Source organism: Anabrus simplex, chromosome 5 (assembly GCF_040414725.1).
Source record: "Anabrus simplex isolate iqAnaSimp1 chromosome 5, ASM4041472v1, whole genome shotgun sequence".
NCBI classification, from domain to species: domain Eukaryota; kingdom Metazoa; phylum Arthropoda; class Insecta; order Orthoptera; family Tettigoniidae; genus Anabrus; species Anabrus simplex.
Window position 1 is genome coordinate 7,841,775 of NC_090269.1, and position 25,291 is coordinate 7,867,065.

General features: G+C 39.0%; 1 protein-coding gene across 1 annotated transcript in view; it reads right to left on the reverse strand.

Annotated features, from left to right (window-relative positions):
* PMP34 (Peroxisomal Membrane Protein 34) overlaps window positions 1-25,291 on the reverse strand; it is a 110,510-nt gene that overhangs the window by 40,597 nt on the left and 44,622 nt on the right. The window contains exons 3-5 of the mRNA XM_067147887.2: window positions 18,181-18,241; window positions 18,033-18,099; window positions 13,051-13,202 (exon numbers count right to left, since the gene is read on the reverse strand). Of these exons, the coding sequence (XP_067003988.2) occupies window positions 13,051-13,202; window positions 18,033-18,099; window positions 18,181-18,241 (280 nt within the window). The remainder of the gene's footprint in view (window positions 1-13,050; window positions 13,203-18,032; window positions 18,100-18,180; window positions 18,242-25,291) is intronic.

The following is a 25,291-nucleotide window of genomic DNA, read 5'->3' on the forward strand; positions in this document are numbered from 1 at the left end:
GTAATCAAGGCCTTTTGGAATCATATTGTATATATGATAACATCGTTTTATTATTTAAATTATTATATTATGTAGGATAGGAATTCATTATGTTGTAAATACGGTTAATATGTTGAGACATAGTTTTCATTTCATCTCATATTTGTGTATACGGAGGGTTATTCTTAAAGCTGGGATTTTGCGTGACTCACGGGTTTAGCGAAGGCAGTAAACAGCGACCCGCGCGCGAGGCTTGCATACCAGCAGAGTACATCATGACCACGCCTACTGGACTCGACAAGGAAGAGAAGGGGAGATGATAATGCGATCTATGAATCAGATGTTTCGTTATATAGAGATCTGAGATGAAGCTGTTACCTAGAGTGGGGGGAGCCCGGTGATATTATCAAGTGCGGAGCGAGATACTTACGGATACTCCATCACTACTACTTCTACTGTGAACATCTACTTTGAATGACGTTATTTGATTTTTGAAACAGTGTGTGGTCGCTCCGCGACATAGTTATTTTTGTACAATGTGTTGTCGCTTCCATACAGTACTTACGTGCGGTAATGTTATCGGATCTACGCGAGACGAAACAAGCTTACGGCTTGCGTTATTTTCAGTAAATATTCTGGACGAAGAACTATGTTTAGTTCAAGTCCATGGAATTTTGGTATAAGTCTGTACCGTATCTATAGTATAGCTCAGTTGGATTGAGATTTCTACTAATATGGAAAAATTCATATCTCTGAATTTTCTCCTCATACGATCAATGCTGATCAGTTTTTACAAGTATAGGGCCAATGTCTAATTTAAAGACTAGGCAAGTAGGGAGTGTTAGTCCAGATAGCCCGTACCATATCAGAGAAGGAAGGATGTCCATGGAGCAAATTCTACATCGAGAAGAAGAGAACGAGTAACCACGGAAACCAGATGACTTAAACGGAAGCTGCAATTGGTGAGCTTCAATTAGATAAAGCAAACAATTGGTCAATTCAGTAAAGTAAATTCTAAATTCCTCCACGCTTTAAGGAAACTTTTCTGATTCATCTCATTATTTTTTTTGTATAATAAATTCATTTGTATTTTATATTGCGTTAATTTTCTTTCTTAAGCGATACTTAATGGTTAATTATTTAAAATCCTACCCCTGTGATATAAGTCTCTATGCTAGTAAATATAAATTTTGGTTTACAGTTTTGTTTAAAACTGAAACCCTGGCACCCAAACATCACATAGAGAAATGGGAAACCATGGAATGTTAATTGTTTCTATTTGCGTGGCAATTTGCGGGCAAGCCACAAATAGTTTATTTGATATTCATGTGTCCCAAGAAAATAACTTTCATCTCCCCAAGTGTTTTGATGAGGGGTTGAACAGTTACAACCTCACCCTACCACTCCCAAGTCAACCTCGAACGATATCAGAGGAATTTGAAAATCCTGTTGTCCATCTTCCATTCTGAAGATCAATGCCACTGGGATTCTGAATTACCTGCTTTTGCACTAGCACTTAATTCTACCGTAAATAATTCCACCTTTTTCCCCGGCCAAATTATTTTTGGGTAGAGATTTGCAAACTCCTTTCGATTTAACATGGGATTCACCTTTTTTGCTCCTTTCATTTCCTAATCAAGTCTCACAGACCGAGTGGAAAAGGGCATTAACCAAATTGCATCAGGCACAGGAGGTTCAGCATCGGGTTCACAACCGTGGGCATTGTCCCTCACAATTTAAACTTTTAGATAAAGTACTGCTAAAGAACCATCCTCAAAGTTCTGCTATTGATCACACATCCGCTAAACTTTGTCCCTGTCGGACAGGCCCTTTCTCGATCGTTCAATTCTCGACCCCTGTTACTGTTTTATTACAGGATGTGAATGATCCTTCTATTATTAAAAAAGGCTCATGTCTCGCAGTTGAAGCAGTATTTTCAATAATTTTTGTTTCTCTTTTCTCTTTTGCTCTACCCACTGACCCTCCAACACCACCCAGGTCAACTGGACTCTCCCATCCAAGATTAAAAATAGCGAATGTTTCCCTCTTTCTTAAAAAGAAAAAGCATGTGAATGGGATATTTTTTTCTTTTCCCTAGACCATATTCATATTTGTCTATTGTATTGTTCTATTTTCCTCACTTATCCACCCCCCCGCCCCCCCTTACCTTTTACTATTTGTTTATCTAAGTTGTGTTTCTTGCCGAATCTGCCTTTGTTCCAGCCCTTCTTCTCTTGCTTCCCCTTCGACTGTTGCCATTCGTCGGATCTGCATTGACTCTTCGCTCCCGGAATCCTTCGGATTTCTAGCCCTCGGGGGAATATGTAATGGCCACTCACCTAATTACGGCTACTGTTATCATGAACTCTGCTTGTCTTGCTCTACTCGCCACTACCAACACTCATGTAATCGGTCTTGTACGTTCGCTGCGGCCTCGCTTAGTGCCCGACCGGCTAGGCATCTCACTGCATACTGAACTACCGTTGGGTTTCGTCACTCCCTGAGTCACTATCTGCTATTTCTCGAAGCCTATGCGCTTCCTTCACGAACTTTCTGTGGTGCTATAAATCCATCCCCCGATCCCTCGGTCTTCAGTCCAGTGCTGATACCGAGTGAGGTTGGAGGGTCATCCAACGGGTTTCCAGTATTCCGCTGGGAAACTCAGTTTTATTTTCTACTAGCTGATGTACCCGTGCTTCGCTACGGGATTCTCAGAAAGACTGACTTTGTGGTTTCCCTAACTGAAATCAACATAGGTCATTACAAAAACGTAAGTATGAATGTAGCGATTAAGAGCAATGCTATCATATAAAATACTCGATCAAATGGAAAGCCGCACGTTTTATCACTTTTAACGAACAGTGCTGCGGTTAGATTGCGGTGCCGATCTAATAGTCCAAAGTTCCAGAGCTGGGATGACCAGGCCGCAGATTGCCATGAACACTCATCTGTCATTATTCTGCTATATATGCACACTGTTCATTCCAATCAGTACCTCAGAGTAGGGATTGAATAGCCCGAATGCTATGATGGTCCAGTGTGTTACGTACCAGTAGTATCAGCAAATTTATAAACCAGGGGAATGGCATGCTAAAGAAGAAAGTTATCTAACTCACCAACTACTTCCCATCAATATTCAGGCAGGCTGTTACACTCTGTCCGACTGGGCGAGTTGACCGTGTGGTTAGCGGTGCGCAGCTGTGAGCTTGCATCCGAGAGATAGTGGATTCGAACCCTATTGTCGGCAGCGCTGAAGATGGTATTCCATGGTTTCCCACTTCCACACCAGTCAAGTGTTGGGCCTGTACCTTAATTAAGGCCTAAGTCACTCCTAGCCCTTTCCTATCCCATCGTCGCCATAAAACCTATCTATGTCGGTGCGACGGAAATCAAATAAAAATTACTCTGTACGCAGCAGTAATCCTATCTTCCGGAGATGAGGGGCAACAGAAGACACAAACATCACGACAAACAATGGTCAATGTAATGTTGTTGTTGATCAGTGTTATGAGCTTTCTATATTGTAGGCCTACATATTTAGTTTTCTTTCGACTCTGTGATTTGTAAAATATTTTGTACCGTAAACTGTAGTTTCTTATTCTCCGACTTTACATACCGATTTTCATTAAATACTGTTTACCCATTTTCTCGTTACTCAGCGCTGATATGGACTTGGTAACAAAAATTCAAATTCATGAATATCTTGGTGATCATAGCCAGTACGGTAACAATGTATAAGACATGAATAATAGGAAATTTAATACTATATAACCTTAGTTATCTAGCATTCACCGACTACACTTATAATAAGAAATATTTGAGAATTACATTTTAGGCCTTCCCCTAAACTACCATTTCACTCAGCGTGAATAAAATATTTTACAGCCAAGACTATAGCGACTTATTTCCTGACTTTGCATGCCGATTTTCATCAAGATAGGACTACTAATAACAACAATATTTGAGAATTAAATTTTAGGCCTTCCCCTAAACTACCATTTTTCTCAGCGTGAATACAATTATTGACAGTCTAGATTCTAGCAATTTATTCCCCAACTTTGTATACTCATTTTCTTTAAAATACGCCCACTAATAACATAAATAGTTGAGAATTCAATTTTAGGCCTTCCCCTAAACTACCATTTTACTCAGCGTGAGTAAAATGATTTATAGCCTAGATTGTAGAGGTTCATCCCCCGACTTCACATACCGATTTTCATTAAATTCTCTTCAACCGTTTTCTCGTGATGCGTGTACATACATACATAAAGACAGACAGACAGACAGAAATACAGAAATTACGGAAAACTAAAAAGTGCATTTTCTTGTTACTATGGACATGACCGATACAGAAATACCATTATTTTCAAATTCTGAGCAATGTACAGACAAAACTCTTATTTTATATATATAGATAGACTAGATTGGGTGAGCAACAGAGTGCTTTATTTATTATTATTATTATTATTATTATTATTATTATTATTTGCCTAGTGGATTTTGGCAATCAGGGCCTAACTTTACCTTCGTCACCATGACTAGTTTCAGTTTACACGAGTGTTTCTTTTTAACAAAATAATGGCATCGAAATAATGAATAGACTCAAGAGGTTTGAATGACTGAATACAAGGCCTGAACTCAGCAACCTTACTATGAACTGACTTTGTACTCTGCGCTCTTCCCAACGTGCTTGAGCAACTCCCACTGTTGTGATCCCATCCTCGTCCCTCCCCGTTGTCCTGCTTTTCTTCTTGTTTATTTTGAAATTGTGTTCATTCATCTCGTTCCGCTGAGGCTTGCAGTTTGCTACGTCCTTTTGATTTGCTGAACTAATATAACGTTTTGTAAACGGTCTAGGGGTTTCTTGTAAATACATTATTTCTGTTCAAAATATTGTTCTTATACTGTATCATGTTGCGGAATGTTGAGTTTTGCTCTGGTTATCTTTCAAGTAGAAATAATATATAGTCTTGGTTAAACTTTATTATTAGTATTCTTATTCCCTCCACTGACCTCTCATTTGTCCCAGCCTGTTTCTTATCGCACAGTTTACCAATATATCTTTAATTTAAATAATTATTATGTCATGTGGACTGGTACCTTCTACGAATTGCTGTATATTGAAACATGTTTGATTCCAAGTACACTCACAAATCGTAACAAATGGCAATACTAATACAAGTCAAATACACTAGAACCTTGAAGTATCGTTCCTGGAACTGTCTTTTTCCCCGCATTCATCGTTGAATTTATTCAGTCCCAAAAATGTTACACATAAACCAATGTTAAATTTCCTCGCATCTATCATTTCTTGAACTATCGTTTTATCGCGTCGATCGACGAAAAATTAATTGTTCTTGGTCACAATTTTCCTGCATTGATCGATCGTACGTAAGGAAAATATACGCAAAAGATTTTTGAATTTAGAGGGACTGCTTAATATTCTTAGCATATAATAGTGGCAACCTGTTATGCAAGAAAGTACAAGCGATTTGGAGTAGGTAGTCTTGAACAAGGATCTTGTAGGCTGGAGTGCTGTGCGCAGGTTATTCAAGTGCAACCTCACTACGAGCCGCCTGGTGCCAACGCTTCTCCTAGACCCACTAACCGACCCCTAGAACTATTCTCATCTACAAGAATTAAAATGTAGACAGCGTACAACTCAAATATGCCACCATTTTCTGTGTTGGTATAGGCTAGCTAAGGCTGCCAACTGCGTTGAAAAAAAAAAAAAAAGAGAAAATCGGCCAACTCGTCCAGTGAAGGTAATAAGAAGGCTGTATAAAATTTAACTGAGATGATAATTAAACTGAAGATAAAACTCTCTGCACTAGGAGTAAAAATCAATCCAAATATTTTTTTTTTTTTTGCTAGTGGTTTTACGTCGCACCGACACAGATAGGTCTTATGGCAACGATGGGATAGGAAAGGCCTAGGAGTTGGAAGGAAGTGGCCATGGCCTTAAGGTACAGCCCCAGCATTTGCCTGGTGTGAAAATGTGAAACCACAGAAAACCATCTTCAGGGCTACCGACAGTGGGGGTCGAACCCACTATCTGCCGGATGCAAGCTCACAGCTGCGCGCCCCTAACCACACGGCCAACTTGCCCAGTAATAAATTCTTTAATTAATTAATGTGTTAATAATCCAGAAACACAAAAAAAAAGTGCAGATTGAGATGTTGTTGTTGTCGTTGTTGTTTGAGTCATCAGGCCATAGACGGGTTTGATGCAGCTCTCCATGCCACCCTATCATGTGCTAACCTTTTCATTTCTACGTAACTATTGCATCCTACATTTGCTCTAATCTGCTTGTCATATTCATATCTTGGTCTACCCCTACCGTTCTTACCACCTACACTTCCTTCAAAAACCAACTGAACAAGTCCTGGGTGTCTTAAGATGTGTCCTATCATTCTATCTCTTCTTCTCGTCAAATTCGGCCAAATCGATCTCCTCTCACCAATTCGATTCAGCATCTCTTCATTCGTGATTCGATCTATCCATCTCACCTTCAGCATTCTTCTGTAACACCACATTTCAAAAGCTTCTATTCTCTTTCTTTCTGAACTAGTTATCGTCCATGTTTCACTTCCATACAATGCCACGCTCCAAACGAAAGTCTTCAAAAACATCTTTCTAATTCCGATATCAATGTTTGAAGTGAGCAAATTTCTTTTCTTAAGAAAGCTCTACCTTGCTTGTGCTAGTCTGCATTTTATGTCCTCCTTACTTCTGCCATCGTTAGTTATTTTATTACCCAAGTAACAATATTCATCTACTTCCTTTAAGACTTCATTTCCTAATCTAATATTTCCTACATCACCTGCCTTCGTTCGACTGCACTCCATTACTTTTGTTTTGGACTTATTTATTTTTATCTTGTACTCCTTACCCAAGACTTCATCCATACTATTCAGCAACTTCGAGATCTTCTGCAGTCTCAGATAAAATAACAATATCATCGGCAAATCTCAAGGTTTTGATTTCCTCTCCTTGGACTGTGATTCCCTTTCCAAATTTCTCTTTGATTTCCTTTACTGCCTGTTCTATGTAAACATTGAAAAGGAGAGGGGACAAACTGCAGCCTTGCCTCACTCCTTTCTGGATTGCTGCTTATTTTTCAAAGCCCTCAATTCTTATCACTGCAGACTGATTTTTATACAGATTGTAGATAATTCTTCGTTCCCGGTATCTGATCCCTATCATCTTCAGAATCATAAATAGCTTGGTCCAATCAACATTATCGAATGCCTTTTCTAGATCTACGAATGCCATGTACGTGGGCTTGTCCTTCTTGATTCGATCCTCTAAGATCAGACGTAAAGTCAGGATTGCTTCATGTGTTCCTACATTTCTTCTGAAGCCAAATTGATCTTCTCCCAACTCAGCTTCAATTTGTTTTTCCATTCTTCTGTAAATAATACGTGTTAAAATTTTGCAGGTATGAGGTACTAAACTAATGGTGCGGTAGTTTTCACACCTGTCAGCACCGGCTTTCTTGGGAATGGGTATAACAACATTCTGCCGAAAATCGGATGGGACTTCTCCCGTCTCATACATCTTGCACACTAAATGAAATAACCTTGCCATGCTGGTTTCTCCTAAGGCAGTCAGTAATTCGGAGGGAATATCATCAATTCCAGGTGCCTTGTTCCTATTTAGGTCACTCACAGCTCTGTCAAACTCTGACCTCAAAGTTGGGTCTCCCATTTCATCAGCATCAACAGCCTCCTCATGTTCCAGAACCAAATTATCTACATCTTTACCTTGATACAACTGTTGGATATGCTCCTGCCATCTTTCTGCTTTGTCTTCTTTCCCTAGAAGTGGCTTTCCATCTGAGCTCTTAATATTCATGCACCTAGATTTCCTTTCTCCAAAGGTTTCCTTGATTTTCCTGTATGCAGCATCTACCTTTCCAAGGACCATACAGCCTTCGACATCCTTGCACTTCTCCTTCAGCCATTCTTCCTTAGCTACCTTGCACTTTCTATCCACTTGATTCTTTAATCGCCTGTATTCTTTTCTGCCCTCTTCATTTCTAGCGTTCTTGTATTTTCGTCGTTCATCAATCAGGTCTAGTATCTCCTGAGTTATCCACTGATTCTTAGTTGATCTTTTCTTCCTTCCTAACATTTCTTCAGCAGCCCTACTGACTTCATTTTTCATGAGTCTCCACTCTTCCTCTATAGTGTTTCCTTCAGCCTTTTCATTTAGTCCTTGTGCAACATGTTCCTTGAAACAATCCCTCACACTCTTTTCTTTCAACTTGTCTAGATCCCATCTTTTTTCATTCTTTCCTTTCTTCAATTTCTTCAACTTCAGATGGCATTTCATGACCAACAAGTTGTGGTCAGAGTCCACGTCTGCTCCTGGGAAAGTTTTGCAATCCAACACCTGGTTTCTGAATCTCTGCCTAATCATAATGAAGTCTATTTGATACCTTCCAGTGTCTCCAGGTCAGATTGAGATAATGATGCGATAATCATGAAATATAAAAAATATATGAGAGTACAGTCCATAATAATTGATTCTTATTCTCTTCTTCCTGATATGTTTCTGCTTATGCAGTCGTTCAAATTAACTCATTAGCTAATTACATTCAATGCTCGAATTTACTCCATGTATCCATGTAAAATTTTGTACATAAATGGTAGAGAATACTTAAATAATATATGAGAGAAAAATTTAGGTAGCCCGCCTAGCCCGCCCAGGGGCCAGGATCGTTAAGGCATTGAAGTCAAAACAGTCTGACACCGTGGTTAGTCGGTTTGAGTCCCGCCGGTCTAAAAAATTTTCACCATCAGAATGTTGGCCATAAGGTTAGAGGAGGTGGCGGTAAACAATTTCTAGTCACTAGATTGCGTGCTGAAATCCTGGATTCAGTTCCAAACCTCTCTGCAGTGCTGATATGGAATGAGGGTATATGGCGCTGCTCGTGGTGATTCGTCCATCAGATGGGGACGTTAAGTCTTGAGCAGACCCCTGGTGCTATTCGACAGGAGTAGGCTATGTGCTGGCACCAGGATTCACCCTCTCTCTTCGTACTATCATATATAACGTCATTCATTTCATCTCATTAACTCCTCTAACGAGGTTGATAAGAGGAAGGGCATCCGGACATAAAAGCCCACCACGACAGATTCATACCAGACCCCATAGAGAACCGGGATAATGGTTGGGCAAACAGAAAAATTAGGTAATCAATCACGATTCCAAGTATCGGAATAATTCTACAGAGAAAGTTAGAGGATTTAATTTGTTCATGACATTTTATACAGTTAAGAAATACTGTGAAGGAAGTAATTTGTGAAAATTACGGTGAATTTAAACTTAATTCAGAATTGGTGTGAAAGCTTACGGGAGCCTAACATCTTTATTTTGAAAATTAATTCATTCTCCAAGTAATTACCTGATCTTTCAGTATCGATATCTGTCATGGACTCCAGAGAAAAGAAAATCAATGTTTATTTTCAATAAATTAATTTAAAAATTGTTAAAGTGAGATTTTCAAACTCAGAAAATTATTATTTACCAAAATTGTGTAAATAAGCAAGGGTATTACTCTGTGTTTTTTAATAAATGTTATTTGGTTGGATTTATGTGTCATTTGCTACATGCCTATCCTCACACCCTAATGCCAAATTATTACTCTGATAAATGCCCTAAAATAAGCTGCTCTGTACACATGAAAGTTCCACACCTGGATACCTCATGTCTACCAACTGAGTCCCCTGAAAAAACGGGCAGTACATAAATTCAACCGTTTGTACTAGGCATTAAATATTATGTACTATCCCAAATACCACCCACGCATTTGTTGCAAAAATAAAGGTTCTGAAAATTGGGTGTGGGTCATTTCAAGCCTTTCATATAATATTTAATGTTAAGAATTTCATTATGGTCCATATTGAATCGAAATTTACAATGTTGAGTAAGGATAAAGGGTTTCCACCTGTTCAATACATAGACTTAAAAAAAATTTTTTTTTTAAATACCAGTTTTGGCATTTCCCATGCCATCATCAGCCAATGAAAAATTTGCAAGGTATTATATGGGATTACATGAAATACTTATTATTTACCACACACAAGAAAGTGTTGTGTTTTATGGCGTGTCTAACATCTTAAAAGATTAAGCGGTCTCTGTATTTTAATCACACATATTTTACCGTACATATATATATTATATATATATATAATTGTAAAATTTCAGAAAACTAGATAGCATGCTCTGTATATGTTTCTATCATCATCATTATCTAAAGGATTTGCCTTGTCGCTGCAACCATTGATCTCTTCTCTCTGCGATCCTTTTCATCTCTCCATAACCTTGGTATCCCATCATCTCAACTACTTCTTCAATGATCTTCTTCCGTGGTTTCCCTCTGCCTTTCTTTCCCATCACCTTGCCTTCGAACAAGTTCTTTATGAAGTTATTATGCCGGAGAATGTGACTGAAAACTGACGCTTTTCTCCTTTTTATCGTTGTTATTAAATGTCTCTGTGTGTTTATTTCTCTAAGCACTGCTTCATTAGTTTTCTCAATCCAGCTAGTTCTTGTCATCTTCCTCCATAGCCACATTTCCACTGCCTCTAGTCGTTTCACGTCCTCCTTCAAGAGAGTCCATCCTTCACAGCCGTTTACTGCAAAAATATTTCATGTAATCACTTACAATACCTTGCAAATTTTTCAGTGGCTGATGATGGCATGGGAGATACCGAACTGGTAAAAAAACAAAACAAAACAACAACAACAACAACAACAAACAACTCAATGTACTGAACAGGTGGAAACCATTTATCCTTAATCAACATTTCATATCGTAGCCTCATAATACATTGTTCAGTATGCACGTCAATGTGGCAACAGCAGTTTCAAGCTGAACGCGACTTGTAAGTGGCGGAAATCTCACTCACTTCCATGTTACCAGAACTACGGTAGTGTGCCAGCTGATATATTTGAAATTAGGAAAAGACACAAGGAAAAGAGCATTAAAATCAGTATGAAAAGACAATCAGTTTGTTTTTGCAGATGATCCGAATAAGAACTATTCCGGCATTTGTCTGGAAGAGAAACAGGAAATCACAGAAAAACATTATCAGAACACCTGACAGTGGGGTTCAAACCCACACATCTCTCAAATGTACAGGTATGCTCCATAGCCACATCGCATTAACATCCATGGTCACTCTGTTTAGTAGCAGAGTAATGACAATATTTTAGTTGTAAAATTACGTGGGAACAGCCTTTCTAAAATCAACCAGATGCGAGGATCTAATTTCAGAAATGAGAAGTATTGTATACTTATTTCATTTCAGTAGCTGGTATCAAAATTAAGGGATCATTTACATCAGCTCTTATTTTTAGTGAGTTAACAGCTATGGGCCATGTTATTTATGCACTTAATGTGAAAATGAGTTATCGCCTATCACTTCGAATCTCAACTGAATGTTCGAAAGATAGTACAAGATAGCACATGTTCGTTTTTAAACAGCTGGAGTCGTGAACCAAGGGGTACTACTGAATGACTTTGCCAGTGTCTTTGAATGTCAGCGAGAGAACTCGCTGGTACACGTAGCGGGAAATCGAGATGGAAGATGATCAATAGTATTCAAATTTAAATGTGGGAGTGTATAAATTTTGATTTAAAAAAAATAACACGCACTTGGGGTTCTGTGATCGTTCATAAAGTCGTCATAACGGATAATATAGGCCTACTCTTTGGGATGGATGAGCGAAAGGGTTATTGTAACTAGAGGATATATATACAGGTTAATATAGGATGATGATGATGATGATGCTTGTTGTTTAAAGGGGCCTAACATCTAGGTCATTGGCCCCTAATGGTAAGAAATGTAATGACAATTTAAAAGTTCAAAATTATCCACTAACCAGAATAAAAAATGTGATGAAGAACGAATAGATGGATATGAATTTAGAACTATCAGTGGATCCGACCCAGAAAGTATCATTAAACAATATTATTACCGACCAAGGGACTCCTAAGGCACACTCCTGAATCGAGGATCCAAAATCCAGGTCAATGGCCCCTAATAATAATGGTACTTATCACTAGTAAAGTAGAATCATGATATTTGTCATGTTGCGGTACTAAAAAAAAGTAGCATAGAGTCACGGTGTTCCATACATTATGTTACTACTCACAAGTATTGTACGTCGCACAGGTTAACGCAGACCTATGGTGTTTCTCACATAATGGCGCCACTAAGAGGCAATACAAACCCACGGTGTTCCCTACATAGGTGTACTAACCATGGGTGCTGGTATTCCCATGGTGTTCCTCATATAGTGGGTACTAATCACAGGCAATGCAGACTCACGGTGTCGCTCATATAGTGATACTAATCACAGGTAATGCCCAGACCTGTGGTGTCTCTCACAATGGTACTAATCATGGGTATTGGAAACCCACAGTGAACCACTCCCTGCTACTACTAATCACAGACGTATTGTGTACCTAACAGTGGTACTACTCGCAAGTAAAGGCGACTCATGGTGTTCCCCGCATGATGGTACTAATCACAAGTAGTTTCATAGTTCTAATACAATCATCCCTTGGTCGCCCCTTATGACAGGCAGGGAATACCGTGGGTGTATTCTTCGTCTGCGTCCGCCACCCACAGGGGGTAGACAGAGAGAAAAAAGAAGGGATCTGTCACTTCGAAAAATGAAGTAATGGACAAAGAGAGGCAAGGGCCACGAAGGGCATGCTGGTTAATATAGGAATTTTCGAGCAGCTTTTAAAAATACTTGTCAGAATGGGGTTCTTCTTATATGCCGTACTTGCTACTATATGTGCTAGTTTTATTACTTGAGAACAGTTAGGAATGAGCAATTTTGTGACATTTTTTGAAATGTAATAAATTTGGCCACTGAACATGTGATTTTTATTTCCAACTTTAGAAATTCTGTATGCAGGTCTTATTCGGTGGTAGGTGGTATTCAGGATTATACTGTAGTTTTAGTTAAACAAAAATAGAATACAGATAAAACTTGAACTTAAAAACTGAGATTTCATGCTTGGAGAATACTGAAGGATGGGTCACCTGCTACAGAAGCCAACAGCAAGTCTCTGGCAGCGCTCTGTTCTGAGGGTCTCCCTTTCACAGCTTTCAATCCATGAAAGGTGTAGAAGTAAACAAAGTTTGAAGCACACAGACTCTCCAGTACAGGCACCATACCGCGGTAAAGGGTTCCACTGAAACAAAACAAGAGCTTCACATTCACTGCCACAACCTCATCATTTACCCCTGCAGCATATAATTTATATGGGGTATGCTTTCCGTCCAGCTGTGGATCTGTCCGAGGATTTACACAGTACTGCCGTAAGATCTGTCAGTAAAATCTAAACGCGCTGTAATATAGTAGTTGTGAAGGAAGAAGCATGGTAACGCTGTATGTCGTCCTCCACAAGGTCACCTTCATGACTCCGTAGTCATCAGCATGCAGTGCGCCAGCAGCAGGCTACAGTGAAAGATGAAGTGGGGAGTGTTTGAGAATCGTATCGCTGTACTGGTGTAATTTTATTGCGGAAAGCAAGCTGAGGAAATGTTTTCTACGCTGAAACCTCTTGGTATCAATGAACTGTGTGTGTTTTGGACAATCATTATCATCATCAACTAAAGACTGTAACCACTACTACAGTGGTTACACAAAACAAAGCAATAAACACAGTAAACGGGGGGAAGGTAACAGCAACTACACAATATCAGAAACCACTACACACTCAGAGAAACATTAGCTGAAATTACGCGGATCTCCGCCGACCAAAACATATGTAAATATCAGTAGGGCCAACTAGTGAACAATAAACCAGGAAAGTGGAAACAAGCAGGACCTACCGAGGGCATGGACATGGCTTAGATTGCAGATTCCGAAATAAATCAACCGTGATCCTTAAATTTGAAAAATGTTATTTACAAAAGGATTTTACAAATACATTCCGAACAAATCCGCCAACTTGCAACTTACGAACTATATTCTCCGTGATACACATAACTTAGAGGTTCTTTGATAATACCTTTGCACAAGTTCACAATTTCAAACCAACTATACATCTAGTTACAAATCCAGTTGTACAATGCAATTTACAGTGAAGTAAACGTACTCTCCAAAACTCTGGCGTACATCAAGAGACACTGAAATACCAGAGGCAAACCCCAAGGTGAATATATTAAACTACAATCTACGTATTTAGTGAAACAAGAAATGGGAATGCCTCGAAAACAAACAGGGAAGCCCAGCTGAAAAGCTAAGGTGTCATAAATAATTAATTTGGCGAATCTAGGTTAGGCTAGGGCAGACTCCTATAGGAAATAACAACCGAACATTACGGAAATTTTAGCCGGAACGGAATTCAAGAGTGCTTACCCGAAGGTGGCCCGTCCCGGTAGCGAGGCGTCGCTGACGACCTAAAACTTCAGACAGACCTAGACAGACTAAGGCAGACCAGGCGGAAGTAGCGTATACTGAGAGCGGAGAGAGCATTGTTGCCAAGCCGTGCCAGCGGTGATGCCCGATTTACGCGCATTCGGAAAGATAAATTTCTCAAAACTTTAAATAAGACCTGCACCCAATTTTGGAAGCGATATTTTCGAAAAAACAGTGCGGGTGGTACTCAAGACTTTACGGTGATATGACTCTAGGATTTCACAGGAGTGATTTATGAGAATCAATATTTAATTTTGAACCTGATGATTAATTTATGAATGTATGAGTCAAGATTAAAATTGGACTTTAGGAATCTACCTATGTGAACTGTAGGGTTTATCTGAGTGTAATAAGAGTTGACTTTGGACATTTTCAAACGTCAAGATAACATATTCGACGAAAGGTTATATTACTGTTTAACTTTACATGCATTAAAGAGTTCTGGAATTTAATTTAAAATTGAATATATCAGTGAAAGAATATATTTTCAAGACAGTCTCTAATGTTTAAATGCGATAGAAGCAGTGTGATTTTTATTCAAATCTTCAATAAATTTATCAGAAAAAATTTATACCATCTATTATTCGCCTTGCAAAAATTCCTTCTCTGTACTGGCTACTAAGTACCGCACACTACCTTAGATCTTTCCCATGCTCAAGAACCCATCAACCTTTCCTGGTACAGTATGAAGGCATTTATTGTAGAAGCACTTCCTCTTGTCATAGACAGGCTTGCTGCAAGTGGTGGTGATCATAATCATGAATATTTAGTCTACAAAATGTGCTTTACCCATGCAAGGATAAACTCATGGAGTTGGACAAGTTGTGTCTATCAGTGATACATCCCCTAGTGGATAACACCCTGCCTGTCTTAAGATGCAACTAAAAGGGGCCCAAAGGGATCTCAACTTGGGAGCATGGGTTGGCAATCACAGGGTCCTGAGCCGAGTTCTGGCTTTGCTACCACTTACTTGTGCCAGGCTCCTCACTTTTATCTATCCCACCCGACCTCTCTTGTTCTTATTACTTATAAATTTCAGCCTTCAGACATATTGGTACAAGACCTCCACAACAATAACTACAACCACATAACGAACATAGACGAGAGAGGTGTTGCCACCAACAGCTCCTAAATTCAAACTCAAGACCTGCAGTTTATTATATAAAAATTTACTGGAGTGCATCACAGTTGGACTACATAATACAAAAAAATTTTCATGACAAAGGTCCATACCAATATGACACATATCAGCTTCAGAACAATTTCGAAGATTACCTCATACAGCTAATCAACATGACATAGAAGCAAAGGAACCACACAGAAGATAGAAGAATGGAATTTAAGCATTACGAACTTAAATTTTAATAAGTGGCTAACTTATACATACCAAATTGTAATGTGTTAAAACTTTTTAAGTGTTTTATATTGTGGCCCATATGTTTTAATGTGTTCAGTATACTCATTGAAACCTTCACCTTTGACCACAGATATTTTAACTTCACGCTACTGTATATTGTATTTCCATCCCCCCTTAGACATCCGGATGTGTAACATAATAACAACTTGTAATTTTGTCTAATGGCTGGAAATTAATCATGTACTAGCTGATGATGGCCGTAAAGGGGCCGAAACCGGTACTAGTGTAATCTATTTACAATAAATTAAGTACTGATTGGTGGAAAAACACATTTCTTGTCTATACACTCTTGTTCTTTTCCAACCCCGTGGCTATTAGAGCACTCGAGGCCTAGGTAGTCATTTTCATGCCCTTCGTGGCCCTTGTCCTTTTTGGCCGATATCTTCATTTATCAAAGTGTCTGATACCTTCCATGTTTTCTCTCTGATTAGTGTTGCCTAGTTGTAATTCCTCTTTAACAATAATCACCACCACTACCACCGTCAGGGATATCGGAAGAGTCTGTAAAGCCTGTAAATAATTTTTTAAAACATCATTTGCATCTTCAGCTGTAGTGTTCAGTGTGTTTGTACCAAAAATTAAGTGGATTTCCACCCCCGAGAAAATTTTTGAGTAAAGTCCAAAGCATGCTCCTCCCTTCTCGGTAATGACACCCTTTTGCCCTTCCCTCTAGAAATCTATTTGAAAGAATATCATGACACAATAACATTTGCACACAACCTGTTAGTTCTGTGATAAAACATTCCTTGTAGCTTGTTTCTCACGCAGCAGCTGCTTTTCAATGTAGTTTTTCTTGAAGCAGCCTTCCCACTCTGAACCACAAGCGATTCCAGTACAGATGTGCTTAATGTAGGGCCCACTTCCTTCTCAATATTACTGTCAATTGTCAGGACACTTAACGCAGCAAATACAACATTACTGAAGGATTTATAGTGGAGAAGGGCAGCGCCTGAGCTCCTTCAATCACAATGAATTTTACAACGCTTATGGGTAGCAAAAGGAAAGTCACCATCGAATACGTATCGTTGCCAACTCACAAGCATTGAAACGAGGACGATTTAGGAGAAAGACTCGAAAGGATTGAACATTTTTCCTTCTTTTCTTTTTTTCCGTAGAAAATTATTTTTTCGTGATGATTTCAGCTCTTCCGTAATAATTTCCCCTTTGACCGTAATCGTGAGGTGAAATCCGTAATAATTACGGACAAACCGTAATAGTTGGCACCTCTGCCATTATATTACGGTTTTGAATTCTAATCTAAACCAATAGTACATCAGGTAGTTGGGACAGCATTTGTGTTAATACTATGACAGAAATAGTTTAAAAAGAGCAACAGATATACGGACAACTTGAACCATCTGCATCGATGACGAGGTTGGCCCGGCACATCTTCAATGGCCTTCAACTCTGATAACAGATCTCGCTTGCCTGTTTTCCATGTTTTTCCACTTTCATACCAAGCAGGCGAGACCAGTCATCCAGGAAAGGATGAAGGCGATTTGATATGAGTAGCAGGGGAAAACATTCCAATTATTCACAGAAAACTGTGATGTGTCTAAAATGCTTCAGAATAACTATGAAGATAATTCTCTGCGATCAGTTCACATGGACTATCTTTTCTCAGTTATTGCAAATAAAATAAATTATTACTGTCCAACCCCCCCAAAAAAACAAAAAAAAAACAGGTTCACGATGTTAGGTGAAACGACACAAATAAGAATAAGACAAGAGCTCATTTCACTTGCTGCATTCTAATGCGCCGTTTTCAACAGTACTGTAATGAACTAAGTGCCTCCTCTCCTGGGGTGTTACGAAGTTTATCACACCAAATCCTCTTTCTGAAGCTTCAATGCTGGTGAGTACAAATCCTTTACACGTTAACTTTTAAAAACACCATATAAAACATTATTCTATTATGTGATAAGTTTTATTTTGATGTGCACTGTAGGGCAGGTAGAGCCCTAAACTTGTGGGTCCAGATATTTAATTGCAGTTTCTGAATTAACTCCGTGGCCTCTTAAATGCAACACAAATGGGTTAAGTCCAATTTCTTTTTCAAGCAAGTATTTAATGACTATGTACCTGTTCATGGCATTTATTTGCAGAGATTTAAAAAGAATTTATAGCATTCTCCACACGACCTTGTCCCCTCATTTCATAAATACTTATTAAACAACTTACAAGCCTTCTTCAGATACCAGCTCCTGAAGAACTGCTAGTGTATGTTTGGCTTCTCTGTGTTCGTCCACTAGAAGAGAGAACAACACAGGTGAGTAACCATTTAACAAAATAATAAAATATTTTCAACGAATAACTGAACTTTACTTACATTGTAATCTTGACCGTACAGTATCCAGTGGAAAGAAAGTGCCCATAGCAATGACGCTGCCCTAGAGACGAAGAAAGCAGGTAAATGAGAGATTAAAATGACATTCAGAGGAAAATTAAATTAATGTAATAATAATAATAATAATAATAATAATAATAATAACAATAGTTTTATATCTCGCTAACTACTTTTGTTTTCGGATATGCTGAGGTGCCAGAATTTTGTCCTGCAGGAGCTCCTTTTCATGCCGATAAATCTACCAAACACGAGGCTGGCGTATTTGAGCACCGTTAAACACCACCGGACTGAGCCAGGATTTAGCCTGCCAGGCTTGAGTCAGAATCTATACCTCTATTTAACCCAACTTTGCTTTACCACACACACAGTAATGTAGGTATTAAAAAACTGTAGTGGTTTTATGCTTCTCTCGCCGTGAAGCTTTGTAGCAAATGATTGATACAGAATTAACTGAATTTTGGTAAGGGTATAGCTAGGCCTATATTAATGACTTCTCAGCAACTCCACAAAGCAGAACTATGCGCTACCAGTAGTTGTTGCAACAACAGTCACATCACACAACCTTCCCTCTCACTGTCTCTTCATTGCACAGCTCTCTTCCCAGCACACTGATAATAATGTTAGTGACAATCTCACAACACTGAAAAATAGGAGATAACAGAATCCATCTTGTCAACACTGTATCTTTTTTTTTTCCCACTATGCTATTTCAAATTCTCTCATAATTTCTATTGTTTTGGAAACAGGTTAGAGTACATGTCATTAATATCAAAACTATGAATTGTATTAAAATTCGTTAATTTAACATCTGTGGTGCTGTTACAAAATTCAAATGTATTATTAAGAGCTGTCATAGAACGAAATTTAAAGTGCTTTTTAAGAAATATTTGTGTAATATTTGCTGTTTTGTACATTGGGCTATTACTGAAATTTACTATTGGTCTGATGGGAAAGTTCTGTTTGTGAATGTTTGGTAATCCTCACAAAACAGATAGACCTGGGTTCATATTTTTATTAAACAGTTAGTTTCTTTAGAATCAAGTAAAAAACTCCTGTGTTGTGAGGTTGTAACGGTAAGTAGTCATTAATATGGCCAAGTTTGTAGATAGTAATATTACACGAAATACTTATAAAGGCTTCTGCTTTTGAATTTTCATTTTTCATGACCTATAAGCCATTTATTAATGAGTTTTGAAAAAATAAAATGCTATACAATTTATTCTGATTGATCAAAATTCAATGAGAGAAGTAGTTGTGTAGTTTTTACAAGTGAACTGTATGCTCTTAAACAAGCCATGATTCATATTTTCAATAGCAAGCTACAATAACTCATTTATAACTCTCTGATACCAAAAGTGCATTAACTTTAATACAAAATCCATCAACAACATACCTCCTTGTTAAAGAAATTCAAATGCTATACCACAAGATCAAGATTATAGAAAATGTTCTTTTTGTGTGGATACCATCTCACAGAGGAATACCAGGCAAAGAATCAGCTGATCAAGTAGCAAGAGAGTTTTCCAATCAACGACCCTCAAATTGCCACTCCACATTCTGATATCAATCGCTTACATCAAAAGCAAACTATACGGGCAATGAAAAATGAACTGGCTTAAAGCTTCCACCAGCAACCTCCAAAAAATTAAAATATCTACAAGAATATATCCTCTCCAAAACCTCACCAGACATGAACAAGTCTTAATCTCCTGACTAAGGATAGGACACGCCAACTATCTCCTAGAAAATATTTTTTTTTTTTGCTATTTGCTTTACGTCGCACCGACACAAATATGTCTTATAGTGATCATGGGACAGCAAAGGCCTAGGAATGGGAAGTAAGTGGTTGTGGCCTTAACTGAGATACAGGCCCAGTATTTGCCTGATATGAAAATGGAAAATCACGGAAAACCATCTTTAGGACTGCCGACAGTGGGGTTCGAACCCACTATCTCCTGGATGCGAGCTCACAGCTGCACACCCCTAACAGCGTGGCCAACTCGCCCGGTATTAGAAAAAAATCAACCTCCCACCTGTAGTAAATGTAACTGTTCTCTCTTCAACTGTATCATCAATGGTGCCAACACCACAACATACCTAAGGAAATGGAAGTGACACTGGCTTACACTTCAAAATCTAATAAATTTACATACATTATGCATTTTCCCTTATAATTACAATATTATTACTCTGCAACAATCTGTAAGAGTTGCGATAAGACCTTGGAGTTAAAGCAACTATAAACAACGCTAATAAGAGGAAAGAAAAAAGAAAAGAAAGAGCTATGCAGAGGACTACTGTGGACTGCTTGCAAATGCTGTCAGAGTTTGTCCATGCAGCTCTGTACATAAGCAGCAGGTAGGAAGATGCAACTATGTTCCAAATATGAAGAAACCTGTACCATCACAGCAAATGTTGAAAATGACTTCCATCTTCCTGTAGACACAGTCGTGCAGTTCGCTGCAACATTTCCTATTCTACAGATTTCAGCCATGGTGCTGCTCTTCAAATCTTCATGGTGTATTTCGATACAATTTAACACAGGAAATAATCTGGAAGTCCAGTGATGTTGGCGGCCAAAAATTCTTATAGAGATTACTCTGTCCTCAAAGAAGCTGCTGATCAAAGCGAGACTCAGTTGACGTGTGGCAAGTCTTGCTGAAAATAACCCTGAGTTCTTCTAGTTGCTCGACAAATTGCAGAAAATCCTTGTATCAGTCTGTGTTCATTGTATCCAAGAAGAAGAATGGACCCACCATTTGGTTTGCTGAGATTGCACGCCAAACTCCTACCTTCTGTGAGTGCAGAGGTCTTTCATAAATACAGTGTGGGTTGTATGCGGCCCAAATGCAGGTATTTTTAAGAATTCACGTAACCAGTCAGATGGAACTAGGTCTCACCTGTGAACCACATGATGTTCAGAATTCATGGTAGCTTTACAGCAAAATCCAAGAATCTTATATGGTCACACTTTCTTTACCTTGGTTGCTCTTTGACATATGGAATACGAATACCCTGCTTTCCGAGACAAATGACGTAACGATTTCCTAGGATACCGAAGTAAACGTGCAACGTCTGCCAAGCCTGATCCTGACACTTCTTCTTAGGTGTGTTGAAAGAGGTATCAAGTGCTTCTTGACAAATGTTGGTAAGCGAATCTACCGGAGTTTCTTCACATTTAGAAAGCAATTACATGTTCCTATCAGCTATCAAACGAAAATGGGGTGGTTTTTAAAACTGCCTGGTTTATATAAATCACCTTGTATTTCTGTAGAGAAACGACCTCATTCAGAAATAAACTTACAGTTAGTAACAACAAAGAGGTTTATATTTGATCTCTAGAGTTGTTTTATATCCTGTACATATGGCGATTGATGACTGGAAACAATCTATAAAGTTTATTTCAGAGATGCCAATCAATTCCTGTTCATCAAATTTAACTTTTAAAAGAAGCTGAGAACAGCATCTGGCCTTCTTGCTCCAAAAAGAAGACCATAAACTTCAAACTTCTGATTTTCATACAAGCGAGAGAATAATTTGTTGTAATAGTGTTCAAATTTCCCACTTATTGGTAGTTTCTCTCTTTCAACTAAAATAGACTGTCCAGGATAAATTGTTTCCGAAATGGATGCTGGATCCACAATGAGGACATCGGAGCCATTTTTGTGAAAATTACAGTATCACTCAAGTGACTGAATCCATCACAATCCACTGCAAAGACTTCTTCATTAGCAAGTAGTTAGTTGAGTACTCTACGACAGCGAGAGTTAGTAACCGATTACACGGGAAGAGGTTCTGTCTGTCTGCAGGGTCGACTCAGTCAACACACCAGGCTGGCACAGCTGATATTAAGTTTTATTCTGAATTTGAAAGGCCATCTTTCAGTGAAACTTTCTGTTGATCTTTGGGAATACTTGAAACTTTATAACACCTATTACTGATTACTCCACCTTGGCATGATTTAACCGTAAGATCCGGACACTTCTTTATAGATGTGTTGAAAGAGGTGGCAAGTGCTTCTTGACAAAATAGCATTTCAACATCAAAGTCTTCAACACTGTCTACCAAAGGGCCAGTTAAATCCTTTAAGCTCTGCATCAAAGAGAATTGTTGAAGGTATTTTTTCTACACGTACAATTTAAATTGTGAGACCTCTTAGCTGCCAAGGTGAATAGAACGTTTGAGGCCTAATTATGGTTTTGACTCTGTTCCGAATCATGAGATCTGGAATTTTATAAAGAGGTGTCATTTGTAAAGAGGTACCTGGCTGATAAAGTTTCTGGTTAGGCTTCAATAAAGGGCAGACAGTTTTTCAAGATTGTCGTTAAAGTGAGTTAGTATGTCCGTCAAATATTATTTCTTCAGATATGCTGCAACCAAGATATTTATTTTTACAATTTGCTTTACGTTGCACCAATACAGATAGGTCTTATGGCGGCGAAGGGATAGAAAAGGTCCAGGAATGGAAAGGAAGCGGCCATGGCCTTAATTAAGGTACAGCCCCGGCATTTGCCTGATGTGAAAATGGAAAACCATCTTCAGGGCTGCCAACAGTAGGGTTCGAATCCACTATCTCCAGAATGCAAGCTCACAGCTGTGCACCCCTAACCACATGGCCAACTAGCCCGATCCAAGATATTTAATTCTCCCTTCAGCTCCAATAGCCTTAATTGTGTTCCCATTAATGACTGTCTTCTTGACGGAGTGTCCGTTCAGAAATCCTCTCTGGTGCTGAAACCAGATCAAAAGATATCCAGCATCATTTAGTATAACCTAGTCTTATATACCCTCTTCAATGTGCTCCACTAAATTAAATAAAAAGTCGCTTTCTGGAAGGTGTTGATAAGCTGTTAAAAGATGCAGTCAAAGAAATTATTGGTTCCTCTCATGATTGACCACTTGGAATGAGAGATGCCCCAAAGCATTTCTGAGGCTTAGGTCTTATGCGAAACAAGTGGGAAGCTCCTATACAAAACTTGCAATATCTGCAGCTGTCTTCTTCATGTTAGAGACAATCATCTTCACGCTATCAAATACTTACGGGCGGAAAGGAAGCAAGTGTCCGACTCGTTGGCTGAATGGACAGCGTACTGGCCTTCAGTTAAGAGGGTCTGGGGTTCAATTCCCGGCTGGGTTGGGGATTTAATCAAGTTTGATTGATTCTTATGGCTCAGAGACTGGGTGTTTGTGTTTGTTCCAAAAATTTCCTCTTCACATTCAGACAACACATTACACTGCCAACCACCATAAACAAGAAATAGTGATTACATCCTTCCATATAAGGTTGGCGTCAGGAAGGGCATCCGACTGTAGAACAGGGCCAAATCAACACGTGTGACATAGTTCGCACCCGCGACCCCACAAGTGTGGGAAAAATGGTAGGAGAAGAAGAAGAAAGGAAGCAAATATTGGAGAAGTAAGATGATATTGTGCAATGAATGGTCGGCGAAACTAAGGGATCAAAGCTTCCACATTTGGACACTACACACTTCAAGAGGGAAGGGTACTGATCACCTTTAAACAAACTTCTGGAAAAGTAACTGAAAAAGACTGTCAAACTTCGAATGGGCAAATGCTCTCAAAATGTTGTGCAACATCTCGGCAAAACCCACTGCTGTCATCCAGAATGAAACTCTTGGTCTTGTGTTAGAATGCCACTGCTAAGGAACACCCTTCATCACAGAGTGAGAGCAACCTTATCCTCTGCACGGGGAGAGTTATTGTTCCCTTCCACAGGGTCCTACTGTTGCCATCTATCAGCTGTTATCCCAGGCTAAGGAAGTTAATGAGGAAAAGCAGACCATTTTCCATATCCGAGTGAGAGACATATGTAATTACATAGTCTGTTCCCATATATGTAGCTAAAATGTCGGTGAATCGCACTCATTTTTTGCTAGTTGCTTTACGTCGCACCGACACAGATAGGTCTTATGGCGACGATGGGACAGGAAAGGTCTAGGTGTGGGAAGGAAGCAGCCGTGGCCTTAATTAAGGTACAGCCCCAGCATTTGCCTGGTGTGAAAATGGGAAACCACGGAAAACCACCTTCAGGGCTGCCGACAGTGGGGTTCGAACCTACTATCTCCCGAATACTGGATACTGGCCGCACTTAAGCGACTGCAGCTATCGAGCTCGGTGAATCGCACTAAAAGGACCATTATTCCAAGAGTTTAAAGTTACATATTTTGGTGCATAATAAATAAATATTTTGACAAATATAACATTTTAAATATTTTGAAGGATATAGCACGTTTGAAAGAAAAACAATTTTTTTTTCACTAATTTTACATCAATTTAAGTCTTTTAATTAAACACTTGAAAATAGTTTAAAAAGCCTGTATATCTCTAACATCTAAAAATAATTTAAAGTGAGGTATTCTAGCCCCTGTGACTCAGGCAGCAGCGTGCCAGCCTCTCTCTGCTGGGTTCCATGGTTCAAATCCCGGTCTCTCTATGTGAGATTTGTGCTGGACAAAGCAGAGGCCGGACAGGTTTTTCTCCAAGTACTCTGACTTTCCCTGTCATCTTTCATTCCAGCAACACTCTCCAGTATCATTTCATTTCATGTGTCAGTCATTAGCCATTGCCACAGAGGAGTGCGACAGGCTTCGGCAGCCGGCACAATTCCTATCCTCACCGCTAGATGGTGGCTTCATTCATTTCATTCTTGATCCGGTCACTGACTGGAAACAGGCTGTGGATTTTCAAAGTGAGGTATTCTGTTGAAGAATCGCATCCCTTAGCTATGTTGACGATTTAAGTCCGGGTGTCTCAAGTTATGTCTATCAATCTTCCCTTGCACAAACTTTGTCACACTGTTCTCCTCTCAGATTTAGTGACTTCTTTTGTGATCTCTTCGCCAGTCCTCGGTTTAATGCCATAATGATATAGATGCTGATTCCCATAGGGAACATGAAATATTCGTCCTGAATGAGTAAATTTATAATACCAATACCAATATAATGGTAATATTTCATGTTCCGTATGGGAATCAACATCTATATCATCTGATGGCCACACAGGCATCAATTTTTGGAAATGAGACAAAGTCTCTCATAGTGCATTGGCACTGCTGGTGGCTTCAAGTAGCCTA